This window comes from Cyclopterus lumpus, chromosome 3, assembly GCF_009769545.1.
Source record: "Cyclopterus lumpus isolate fCycLum1 chromosome 3, fCycLum1.pri, whole genome shotgun sequence".
Taxonomy (NCBI): domain Eukaryota; kingdom Metazoa; phylum Chordata; class Actinopteri; order Perciformes; family Cyclopteridae; genus Cyclopterus; species Cyclopterus lumpus.
In genome coordinates this window covers 18,977,122-18,990,582 of record NC_046968.1, presented here as the reverse complement: position 1 = coordinate 18,990,582, position 13,461 = coordinate 18,977,122, and the positions used below count along the sequence as shown (strand labels likewise).

Here is a 13,461-nt window from a genome sequence, read left to right as displayed (position 1 = left end):
TGCTGTGAGATTGTGTTTGTTTTCCTGTCGACCAACCTGCTCCGTGCTGAGGAGGTGATGTAACCGGTGAGCCTGGTAGACCTTGGCTGTCTGCTCTTTCACCCTCTCCAGACAGTCTCTCTCTCTCTTCTGGAGTTCCTGAAGTTCATCTAGTTCCATCCTACGGGGCACACACACCATTACCAAATAATATTGCAAAAAAAATTCTAAACTTCCACGTAATTCATTTAAATTGAACACATGACTACAAAGAATATGCATTGTACAACACATTAAAAGAAGTATAAATATCTCACTCTAAATCATACAAGAGCAATAGTTAATCATACTCACACACCCATGGATATGTTTTGATGATAGGGATGACACCTTACTTCTTAAGACTATATACATAAAAATGACTTGTGCAAAGTGTAGACGCCATGTGTGTGTCTTTGGAACACAGTGTTGTGTCATAAAGCTGACAATTCCCTGTTGTGTCCTTCAAATGAATAAACAACTGCCTGATGATAAGAGAGAGCCTGGGACAGACGTGGAAAGACAGAGGAGCTACAGGAGAACGAGACAGCTTGAAAGGAGAACAGCAAAGTGAGAGCGCAAGAGGCTATGAGTGGGGGGATGATGGATATATTTCATCACCGCAGCCAGGACAGGTCCGTCTGTGACATCTGTTAAGCGAAGCTGGCTAAATGGGATGGATTAAAAGCCCATACACAGCAATTTCATTTTGCAATCACACAGCCTTATTGTTACAAGGGGGTAATAACTTAAGAAAGGAATTGGAAACAATTACTAAAACACACGTGCCATGATAATGTACAAAATACACACTCGGACACACAGCTGAGAGTAAATCCAATCTAATTCCACAAGAGCAATACCAATGAGAGTATCCTTCTCTCTTTTTCTATCTCTCCTTTTTCTCTCCTTCTCTACAGTTGCTTTTGCCGCGCAACGTCTCTTTTCAATTACAAGCCTCCACAGAGGAATCAGAATATTCATAGTGTGTCTGTAATGTGAGGTTAACACATTCTTCGGCTACTGACATTTAAGAAAGAAATCAAAACACCGTTCCCATTGCCTTTGCATTCTCATTCCTTCCTCCGCACCGGATTAAATTACAAAATAAATGAAATATGCAGAGCATTGTGTGTGTGTGTGTGTGTGTGTGTGTGTCTGTGTGAGTGTGGCAAGAATGAGAGCAAGTCTAAATGTGTCTACTCTGTGCGTGTCTATGCAATATTAAGTAGAGTAATTTAAGACTGTGTGGTTGTATGTCTATATGTGATATTGTGTGTGTGTGTGTGTGTGTGTGTGTGTGTGTGTGTGTGTGTGTATGTGTGTGTGTGTATGTATGAATAGTGAATATAGAGGTTGCTTGGCCTCGATTTGTCCACCTGGCTAACAGGGATATTACATATTAATGTAAAATATAAAGTTTGAGTTTAGTGGGCGGAGGTCGGGCTCACTAACCAATTGGTGTATGTCTATAGTATGTGTGTGTATATCCGGTCCTTCGTTCATTAACACCGCCTTAAAAACAGACAGGAAATGTTTTCAAGGGTCAGGACCTGTTCATGTATGTGTGTGTCTGAGTTTTTAAGTGAAACTGTATCAGTGTGTGTGTGTGTGTGTGTGTGTGTGTGTGTGTGTCTGTATGTGTATGTGCGTGTGTGTGTGTGTCAGGCTGAATGGGTGACCTTTGCTTCCCTGCCCCCAGCCCCAGTGTTATTAATTGCTGTGTAGTGGACAAAAGCCAAACAGATTTGTAACGGCTGAAGGCACCTCGATCTGTGTCGGCCCAACCAGCCGCCACAACATACAACCCTCATTAGCCTTGTTCGGCACGCAGCACGTGCACTGAGTGTGTGTGTGTGTGTGTGTGTGTGTGTGTGTGTGTGTGCGTGTGTGTTTGTCTGTGAGAGAGACCGTATGTGTGTGCATTTGACTGAGTGAAAGAACGAAGAATAAAAGAAGTAACAGTGTGGTAAACAACTGGCTCGTAATTATGTTAAATGTGTGTTGTTGTTATACCTGGTTTATTAACCTATGCTGAGGCCTTGCTAGGAATTGGTCAATATAACAACACTTTTTGTATATAAAAAATAAATAATAATATAGTTAGACAAATCATATAGGCATCTTATAAAGTCATTTTATATAAAACTGTCTATGGGCAGTGTGTCTTTATTGGGCTGCAGTGTAAAAATAGTAACAAAAAGAGGGCGATTACATTTTTTATGCAGATGTTGTCCCTAATCTCTTAGATTGAAAGCACATTAGGAAATAGCCAGTATGAACAGGAGGAGTGATTATAGCAAGCAAACCCTGTGTCAATGTACATATGGACTCATTGTACATACTGATAATTATTTAAAGATAAAATTGTTAACTTATCATGGAAAGGATATTTTAAGTTAATAAGAGATAACAGTAGAAATGTGATCTCATTAAACTATCATTTCAATATATTACATTATACTAATACAATGTCATGAAATAGTAATTTGATATATAGATTACAGTTTAAGTTATTTTGCACATTATGTTATTATATAATTACTCCATTATAGTGATTATTGGATGGTGATAATGTGCTGAGCGTGCTATACAATGTAGTACGAGCACTCTGACTCCTGGTTACTTTTGATGGCTGCTGAACTATATCAAGATAATCAAGCATTCTTAAACTACTTTCAAATAATTGAAACTCAAACTGACATTTTCACCCTGGACTGTTAACTTATTTAAATGGCTAATATAGTACAGCTAAATTTCTCACTTCCTCCTAAATAATTTACTACCTGGTTCACAATGTGGCGTCAAGGGGTGATGTGATATCAGAGAGTGAAGCATTGTGGGACAGCAGGCCACACCTGCGGTCGTCCAGGCCAGCACCAGAGCAGCTAATTGGCCAGTTTCTAAATATTTAATGGCGACTTGACCTGATTGGCTGTTTAATTGGTCCAATTAAATGATTCAATAGCTGGCAAGGAGGGGCTAGTCAGCCAGTCAATTTAGACAGTGACCGGCTCAATGTATTGAGCCTTCAACACCCTCATAACACAGCGTATCGTTTCAGTGATTAATGAACTAATTTACTAAAGTAGGAACACTGATGTATGCTCGCAAACAATTATGTCAGAATTGAAATGATCTCCAATCAATATCACTCTTATTGAACAAGAAAAAAACATTTACAATTTCATAAAATGTACATACTCTTCTGCATTGTTTTTCTCCAAAGTAATTTCCTAGAAAGGCAGTGAGAGCAGAGCACCCAGATAATACGTCAACACACACACACACACACACACACACACACATACACACACAGTATACAAATCCAATCAGACTGAAGGAGGGAACTTGTTTCCACCAAAACTGGATCAGAAAGAATGAGCAGCAAAAGAAAGACTGACGCAGAGAAGCAGAGAGTGATCGCAGGGCAGGCGTGCTTCCAGGCCCGCACTCTCTCCCCCAAAGCAGTTCTCCTTTCATGAATGTCCTTGAGAGGGACACAAGAGAGGGAGGAACGAAGAAGGCTAAAGTAAAGACAGACAGGAAAAAAGTACAGAGAGGAGGAGAGACAGCAAAGCACTAGAGGAGAAGAATAAAAAAATTAAAAAATAGTGCTGCTCAGCCTCGCAACAGCAAGTCCATAAATTCTCCCTTGTTCTCTTTAGGATAAGTTAAAAGATTAAGCCATGTCGTTGCAACATCACAGGGAGAATTATTTATCTGATTATGGCAGTAATAATTACCCAGCTGTTTCTTGCAGATAGAGGAATAATTCATGCAGTCAACAGGCCGTGTTGGTGGCGGCAGCGATGACACCAGCACATTTAGTAAATATGCAAAGTGTGCTTGCTCCGCTTTCCTAATTGCCCCAATCGTCCCACTGCATGCCCTTATTAAAGCCCGGGAACTTTAAGTGTCTCCCTGACAAAGTGATAAATTGTTGGGGTATCAAAGAAAACTATGGCAGAGTGGGGACCGCACTGGGGTCCTGACTTCATTAGGCTATGCAGGAGGAAAGGAAGGATGGACACTGAAGCACAGTGAACCGGTGGCAGATAGGGAGAGAGAGAGATATAGAGCAAAATAGATTGAGAAAGAGAGAGGCAGAGATTGAGGGAGGGAGGTGGAGTGAGGACGGAGGATAGAAGAGGGTGTTGTAAGTAGCATTTATTAGCTGGATGCTGTACCTAATGAAATGACACAGATGGTTTTGTGCGGTGGAGATCTGTCATGACAGAGAAAGACGGACTGAAACAGAGTCAGAGAGAAGAGAGGTTCGGTAGTCTATGTATTACTCCTATATCATTACCATGCGCAGCCGCTCAGCCTGCACTAAATGGGGACCATTAGTCCAACTTTGAATAATTTATGCAGCGGTTTGGACAGACAGACAGACTTACAAGAAGGAGGGAGCATGCTGGTGGATTAAATAGCGGACCTTTGCGGGATAAGTGATCAGGCAGCGTGCGATCCGAGGGCTCAGCAGCTAACACAGAAAGGATATTTTAAATAAACGCCGGCACGGCGTTAATTGATCGTGACCCCGGCAGCACTAAATAAACATGTGATTAACTTGAGAGAAAGTGACCTCAACACCCCAAACCACTGTGGAGGAGGGGCTGTGTGTGTGTGTGTGTGTGTGTGTGTGTGTGTGTGTGTCACAGAGCTTTGAATGAAACTGTAAGACCAAACCAAAAGTCAAATTAATCAATTCTCCTGCTCCTTGAATTCTCTTTTTTTACAGTTATTTACTTACTGCTCTTTGTATTACATTTATTTTAAGTACACCATTTAAGAAGGTGGTGAGATTTAAAAGAAGGGAATGTTACTATTTTACTATTTTTTAGTACTTTTTATTTCAAGTTCAATAAACAATAGCAGTATATGCTTTATATGTATATAGTGGCTGCAAGGATTAACAATCAATTATTTTTGATCAGTAATTAATTATTAGAATTTTAGCAGTTCTACAATTGTTGTCTACAGAGTGACAGAGTTATGTGTGTTTGTGTGTGTGCCTGTCTTTGTATGATATAATACTAAAGTGGCAACGCTCTTAATGGACTTTAACAGCCTAGTTCCCCCTACCTCTAAGAGGGGCAATGAGTGTGGAGGAAAGGTTGAACGCTGGTGGGGACGTGAGGGGAAAAGTCAGTGATCCAAGAAGCACTTTAACAAATTTACATTTAATTTTAGCAGAAGCCTAAAGATATGTTCCGGTAAAATATATTAGCAGCATTAAAAATGTGACTATTAGCTAAACGTGATGTTTTTTTTGTCAAAAATAAAAGATGGCGTATCTCTAGCAGTAAGCCCTGGAGCACAGGATGTTTTATTAATGCACGAGCTGCAGTTCAAATCAAAGGCTAATTTTTTATTTCTTCACATCGTTCACTTCTCTCTCTCTCTACTAGCCCTCAGCGCTTTAAACTTATCTCTCTCTATCTCTTTAAGGTTATGGGTACACAAGAACACCTTTTCACCAGCTGACTTTTACACTAATCAAATTAATTCGTCTTGAATGACGTGTCCCAGCTGACTCACTTGCAGCTCCTGTATTGGTCGCTGGGAAAAATGTTTCACCACAACACACAAAGGGTAGATTATACAAATACAGTATTCATTGAATTGTTTAATATAAAACTCATTGACAACACTATTACATTTATTTTACCTGACAAGTTCATTTTTCCTGGAAAGTCCTTTCAGATAGCTTTTGCGTGCGTAGAAGTTATGAACATACTTCCTTACAAAGAATCCTCTCCATCTCCGCTGGATCTGTGAGCGATTAAAACAGGACAAAGGTATTCTTAAGGGGTCTCATTTGTAAAATATATATAAAACCTTGAGTACGCCTGCCAGTTAGCTATTTCCTTTTATAAATCCCAAATCAACCTGTAAATGTGAGCAGCTGGTCCCGCCCTCTACACGCCCACATTCAACCATAAATTGTCAATGCAAAGCACCTTATGTGCATGTCGTGCAACACGACACATCTCGAGTATTATTTATGTTTATAAAAGTCAGACTGATTGCTTCCAAAATGATCATGACAATCAATGTTATCCACCAATCATTTAACAAAAAAAGGAAATTTGGTAGGTGGACACAATTTATTCAATTACTGGCTTTATTTCTAAACTTTGACAGTTTGGTTGTGCTTAGTATGCTGAATGTCTCTATAGAATAAACCATCAATAAATAAAGTAAATAAAAAACAGTACTTGGTGATATATGCACAGTATTAGAGGATTAATTAAAAACTAATGACGCTCTGTTCCGCAGTTCATAAACACTATTTGACGTTATCTTACAGATGATAATTTCATCAGCTGCTCCACAGATGACTACGAGTGTTGGTAGTCCGGCCCTCTCTTCTGCACTGAGGAGAGCAGACACGCTCATCAAATATTAACCAAAATCTGATTAGAGGTTTGAGTTGGTTTATATCTTTATAATTGAAAGGTGCTTACAGTTATGTACACTAGTACAAGCACAAATAACACTTCTGGTTTGACTGTTAATGATAAAGAGAATAAATAAGTGTGATATGAAGTGAAATTAAATGTTTGAGAGGCGTCATACCTGGAATGATGCCTCCCCCAATTTACAATCTGGCTTAAATTCACCACCTCAACATCGGCACCATCCATATGGGAGATCTGGTAGTGTGGCAACGTTGATACTTAATTTGTTCCACATAGCAAATATTTCAATAATTAACACTAAATAGACTTGCTCTTCACAGACAGGCCTTAAGGTAATGAGGTAAGGCATGAGAGGGTATGGCATGTTTCGTCATAGTATATATTTTCTTCCAACAGACAATGTTATCATTTTATCATTGTATGCGATATCTAAATACATTCTTGCCAATGATTCTCCTCATTACCTAAACTTGCAGACGACACATAAAAAAAAATAAACACATGTTGGTAATACCCTATATGGGAGAACACTTTTGAACCACGTTTAAAATGCGGTTCTTTTTCCTCTGCAGTGATGGAGCGACGATCCAAGGGAGGACAGACAGCTGTCACAGCTCCATATGTTTAACTGTATCCGTCCACATTGATTGGGGAGGCTGCAGATTAGCTAGCACACACACACACACACACACACACCAGTGGACCGTTTCAAAGCAAGGGGGCGGATGTCCTTCAAACTAATTAGGAGATTAAAACAATGGCAGGTAAAAGAATAATCACACTATGAGAAGAGGGAAGAGGAGAGTAGAGGTGGAGTGGAGGATGGGGAAAAACAACAAAGAGCAAAATAAGAATTAGCATTGATCTGCCAGTCAATAGATAATTTTAAATAAAGTAATTGCCGCCTCTCGAGTTCTTGCTGACCTTTGTTGACTAGTGAAATCGATGCTGTTGAATCTAATACAAATCCGAGGTGCGGCATGTAAACACTGGTTTCTATTACGGCCCTAATACATTATCCTCTGTTAGCTACCAAGCCGTGATAAAGACAACAGGACGGGAGAGAAAAAAAGAGAAGAATCAAAATTGATTCAAAGGAAGTGTCACATGGGGATTTTCAGATGATTGTTTCTCCCTTAGTGTCTCCCTTTTTCTCTGTCCCTCCTTCTCTTAGACACTGAATATTTCTTTATAACGATGGTCTGTGAGTAGAGATGTCCTTCACTCGTTCACTTTTGCACAGGGTCCCTCTCTCTTTGAGATTATAGTTTGGTGCTCACAGTTGTGCCAGTATTAATCTAAGAAATCCTAACTTTGGTATACTTGGTAGTAAAAACTTTTTCTTTTATCTTTCATCTTTCAACAGGTGGCATCATAACATAGGACTGATTTGGGTTTTCACAATAGCCTTTAATTATTAAAAAAAAATGTTGACCCTCTGAAGTACTAAGTTGCACATGACATATTGTTTGGAGCCGACAGAGCAGAGGTCTGGGACCAAGGAATGCTTACAGATACACACAACGTATAAATGCACACTCTGCCCAGAAAGGCCTCATTTGGCCAGTAAGGAGTTCAAACTCAGTACCTTCTTGAATTGCTAACCACTGAGCCATTTTGCTGCCCTATTCATTCATATTTCATTCTCCATTAAAATTCTTATTGCTTCCTTTAGGAAACTGTGGTTATTTTATAATAAAGACCTCTTCTCTAACATCAGAAGCTTCTGCTCCACATTGTGACATCGCCCCTAACCTTTCGCCCCATGACCTAAAACAGCTGGGTGAAACACTACCCCTGGATCTACGTCTCTCCTATTATGAGATATTTATTAAAGCGACATGGTGGTCAGTTTTATTTGTTTCTATTAAGCGTAAAACTCAAAGCCCTCAATTTTCAGGCTTTTCCACCAGTATGAAAATACTGCAACCATTTCTGTCCATCTGGAAGGCAACACAACCTCTTTGATAAACACTAGTTCATTTTTTTTGTTGGCTTATAACAACCTATAATGGTTTCGCCAGATTGAAAGAGTTGACTGGAATTGTAAAAATATATGGTTTCTTTGCAATATCCGTGTGTAAAAGTGCCAAAGCATCAGTCACTACGGTTTATGAGTATGAACAGTCGTACCTGCTGAGGAGGGGAAAGTAAGACATAAAATAATGTTGCTTAAACTGAGATACAAGCCAATGTCGTCAGTGAAAGGAGTGTGTTGAGACATAATTACAATAAATCATTATCTTCTGTGTATTAAACCTAATTCTAATAGGCATACATTATGTATGGAACTAAATTATACAGTAATGTAAACATTATACCACTTTAAAAAGTAAGAAAAAAAGACTGCATGGGGGATTAAAGAAGTTTTATGATGAACAATTTTTGCAATGAAGTGGTGTGATGAAGTGCTTACAGGCTGCTATTCACAGGGCCTCCCATTCTCAGCACACACACACACACAAAGAAACAGAGCCCCCCCCGCCCCATGACACTCCATTTGCTAAAACAAGACACTGTGGTGATATTTACCCTGACCGCCATCTCCTCATAGAAATTCATCTTCATGATAAAATATGCCGCCTGTGAACACAAAGGAAAAGATGGCGTTACATCTCGTCTCCCAGCCCTCTGATCTGTCCACAGCAGGCGTCAAAGATAAAGAGCTCTTTATACATAATACATTGCACAGAGGCAGCACAGATAGGGCCACTGTAGAGGGGAGGGGAGGGAAGGGGGCAGAAAAGGAGAGAAGGAAAGCAAGAGAGACACAAGTAAAAAGAGGAGAAGTCGGGGGATGTAGAGAGAGAAAGAGAAAGAGGTAGGGAGGGAGAGAAAGTGGTTAGCGGGACTTTGTATCAAGGGGAGGACAGTATTCTCTCAATACACCAACGCAGACAAGGGCCAAGAAAATCTATGGTAGTCAAGCAGCGAGCTAATGGAGATGTATGACGGCCAAACGCTCTCCTCTGGATTTCATAATCAATGACAGCCCTGCCAGAAGTGACAAACAAAAGGCCAGAGAATATTCAGCGGCGCACTCAACGAGCCGTTGCACACCAAATGTGTCGGGCCGACCACTGGGGGCACATTTCAGGAGCAAACTGGAGAGTCGGCCATAAAAGGGATTCATATCTCAACACGTCTTTTTTTTAATAATGACGGGGAAGAAAGGGAGGAGAGAGGAAGGGGAAGTAAGACAAAGACTTGAAAGGAGGTTGTAAATTCAGCTTGATGTTTTGAGATGAGGCTTTGTGCACGTCACATTACACATGATAAGGTCCGCAACAGTGAGAGAGGAAAAAGACAGACAGAGAGAGAGAGAGAGAGAGAGAGAGAGAGAGAGAGAGGAAAAATAGAATCTCAAAGGGCTAATTCAAAATAGTGCACTGTGGCAATTTTGAGTGATTCAAATTAGTGCTCGTCTGTTTCCAAATGAAACCAAACTGCCTCTTTTTAGCCCATATGTGTGTTGTGTCACATCCTTCATCGTTTATTTCAACACCCCTCAACCCCCCCCCACCATCCACCCCCCACCCTTTCCATTTCTTGAACGCCTCCCAAACAGCGGCTGGCAGTTATGCTTTAGCAAACAGTCAATTTACAGGCATGATAAATAGCTTGTTGTGATACGTTTACAAAACTCAATCCAGGGGAAAATTATACGTGAGAGACCTGGGTATTGGATCCGGTATCAACAATCTGTTCAATTAAGAAGCAGTTGGAGGCAATATGCTGAATTTAGAGCCTTGTTTTACTAAAGCACACACATACACACAAACCCCTCTACTCGTTCCTTCTCTCTTTTCCTCTCCACACATTTTTTATATACATCCGAGGAGCTCCGATATAGATGGAATTCCTTATCATATTGCATCATATTTCCTAAGTGCTAATTTCCCAATGTGTAATGAGTGAATTATATTTCTTAAGGTCAGACGCAGAGACTTAGGAAAATAGCAATTGAATTCTAATGCATGCTATCATAACATAATCAATATATCTATAGCCATTCCAGGCTCTGGCTTACCTTCACCATTTGTCTGAAACGTGCCCTTGCTGTGAAGCCCCGCCATATCTTCTGTATAATAATTGCCTTCTTGTGCAGATGGCTGTAAAAAAAAAAGTCAATTTAGCAAGTTGATTGGACATGTATAGTTCAGTAGCTGAAATGAAGTAAACACTGAAAAAAGTTATTCAGATGCACATAGAAGGGAAATTAAATTCAGATTTTTCTTTGTTTGATCTGTGCTCAGAAATGACGTATTTTGAGTCCAAAAAACAGATCTTCTAGAAACTTGAGAGCAAAGAAATACTAAAAGCTGAAATAATTTCATTGATGTATATAATGTAATTTGATTAATGAAATCACAAAATTCCCCTAAATGACTCCTGCTATAATAAACTGTGATAATTTATTTCCTGAAACACATTAATGAAAAGAGTGCTTTTTTTTTTCTGCAGACACATGTTAGGTTGTAAAATGTGTTCAATTAAAAGGTCAGGGCAACATTTGCTTACAAACACATGCTCTCAAAAATACACACATACACACACACACAGAACATTTCTGCTCCTCCAGGCTTTTTCGATCATGTCCGATGGGCCTTTCACCCCTTTAGTCGGCGGCACACATTTGTATTCATCTTCAAACATACTCTAAATGCAAGTCTACTGCGATTCTCTGCCTCCAATGAGGCCATCAATTTCCAAAAGGCCATTCATATGCCCAGAAAATCAATGCTTATAGTGGGGATAGCACAACCCCAGAGTTGCACTTAGGCAGCTAAAATTGTTGCTAATTATCCACTTAACGCATTGATCAATTAACTTAAGTAATCGGAATTAACCTACTGTCTGGAAGTTTGTCTGCTGACCCTGCAGAATGGTGCTGGGGTCACAGAATAAGAACAAGCACATACATAGGGACATTCATTTCTCTGTGTGTGAAAGGGGCACAGAGTGCAAGCGACATTTATTCCTCCAGGCCATTTGCAAAGCTCTAGAAGTGGGATAATTATGAGAGTGAGCTAGTATCAGGGTTTCCCTTGAAATGTAACTCTTTAAGTCCTGCCTGAATGTTTTTCATCCCTGAAGGGGAAAGCAAAACTCAAATTGGTATATAAAATATTAAGTATTTTCGCATATGAAGGAGTAGGCCTACCAACATATCTGGTTTACGGATTCAAACTGTGAACCAGATATTCATTCACCAAACATAAGTTGATGTACACATCTTACCTGAGGTAAGCATGCACCTTGCAGGCTCGAACCCAGCTCTGAATCCGGGTGGCGGCCTGGTTTTCTCTTTGTCTGTTCTCCTCAGCTTGCCTATAGGTTACAGTCACATAGTGATATTGTTCTGTAGCTACATTATCTTACATCATCTCTGTATATTGACGACCTTTAATAAGCCACACAGACAATATCTGCAAGTTACTTTGCCAGACTTGGCCCTCATGTGTTGTTTGCTCTGTTGTAATTAACGTGAACATCACTTGCGTTCTGGCCCCACTGCCGATGATGCAATTCACAATATCATTATCAAACATAACTCATTGGCTAAAGCGGCGTCTTTGCTAACACGTTTTCGTAACAAGCAACGTGTGCTGGTTGGTAACGTCATAGCGTTACATATGGCTATGATGATAGCTAACGCTTAACTGAACGTCACACGCTCGCTAGCTGAGGAAAGCGTGAGGCTGCGGTTTGTTGACAGTGACTTTAGCTCGCGCTGATTGGTGTCTCGCGAGCGTTAATGGTTTGGCTTCAAGTGCCACACATCTTTAAAAAAACAGCCACATTGTAACTTCATGCCTTAAAGAATCATACTCATATACCTGCTTCTGCAGAAATATTCCTTTTTTAACTCCTCAACTTCATTTTTTATTTTCTGCAGCTCCGCCATGTTTCCACAGGCTACAGTTTACTTGTTGTCTTGACAACACAGCAGTTTCCCACGTTGGTGGGGATGCGTTCAAAGCATCTAGAGAGTAGGAACTTTCTTCATAACATAATGAGGAATGCTTACTTCACTGACCCTGTCGTAACAAAGACACTTTGAAGACACTTTGAAAAGTATTTGCCTTCTATTGATGTAAACCTATATGTCGAGATGTTGAGGTTAAAGGCACCTGCTTATGTTATGTAACAAGTGTGGATAGAAACCTGAATTTGTTTGACCTAATTTTTAATACTTAACCAATATTTTAATTTGTTATCCTCCTGAAACGCAGACTAATAGTTATAGTGACTAACATATTTTGGTCCCATTTTTATGTGATGTGAAATATATATTAACAGATATTCCTAAGTATTGGGTCAGCATTCTGTATATTGTATTTTTTTTATGGACAGAAAATATTTGTAGAAAAAGCCTAATTTACCGTCTGCCAGAGTCCATAATAATAAAGGGGGGTTGGGACGACATTTAAAAAAAGCTTGCTCTGTGGATGCAGATTGTGGATCTGAGTATTGATCCGTTCAGCTGCTTCACTTCTTCTATCCATCCCTCCATCCATTTCCCTCCTTTCCTGACATTATCACCCTTCATCATACAGTTATCAGTTCATTTCACCCTACTCTTCCTTCCTTATTCTCCTGCTCGTCACTCCTTCATTCCTCTTCAGACATATTCACCTGTCAAAATGATCACCTCAGCAGGGTGTGTGTGTGCGCTTGTGTGTGCACTTGTGTATCTGTGCAAGGAAAGACATCTGTCTGGTCAATGGTCAGAGGAAAAGACTGTCTGTATTATAAATTACTTCTCAGAGACAGGTATGATAAATGGTGAAAGTGAATGAACGTGTGCGTATCTGTCTCCATGCTCTTTCATGTCTGTGTACAGCTTTCCTGCCTCTCTACGAGCCAGTCAGTCGGCTTGTTTAAGTCTCTGTTTTCTCTTCTTTCTCACAGGCCAATTTGCTGTCTGAGGGCCACCACAGCGAAGAGCAGTAGGCAGACGTCCTAGGTAGAGTTATAGCTGGAGGGGCGAACCCACAGCGGCTCAGCT

At 40.1% G+C, this 13,461-nt stretch overlaps 1 protein-coding gene across 1 annotated transcript in view; it reads right to left on the bottom strand.

Moving 5' to 3' along the window:
• spata17 (spermatogenesis associated 17) overlaps positions 1-12,389 on the bottom strand; it is a 33,565-nt gene extending 21,176 nt beyond the window's left edge. The window contains exons 1-6 of the mRNA XM_034529347.1: positions 12,290-12,389; positions 11,691-11,780; positions 10,480-10,561; positions 8,982-9,032; positions 5,696-5,799; positions 37-160 (exon numbers count right to left, since the gene is read on the bottom strand). Coding sequence (XP_034385238.1) covers positions 37-160; positions 5,696-5,799; positions 8,982-9,032; positions 10,480-10,561; positions 11,691-11,780; positions 12,290-12,357 — 519 coding nt within the window. The 5' untranslated portion in view covers positions 12,358-12,389. The remainder of the gene's footprint in view (positions 1-36; positions 161-5,695; positions 5,800-8,981; positions 9,033-10,479; positions 10,562-11,690; positions 11,781-12,289) is intronic.
• Between the last annotated feature and the right edge of the window lie 1,072 nt (positions 12,390-13,461).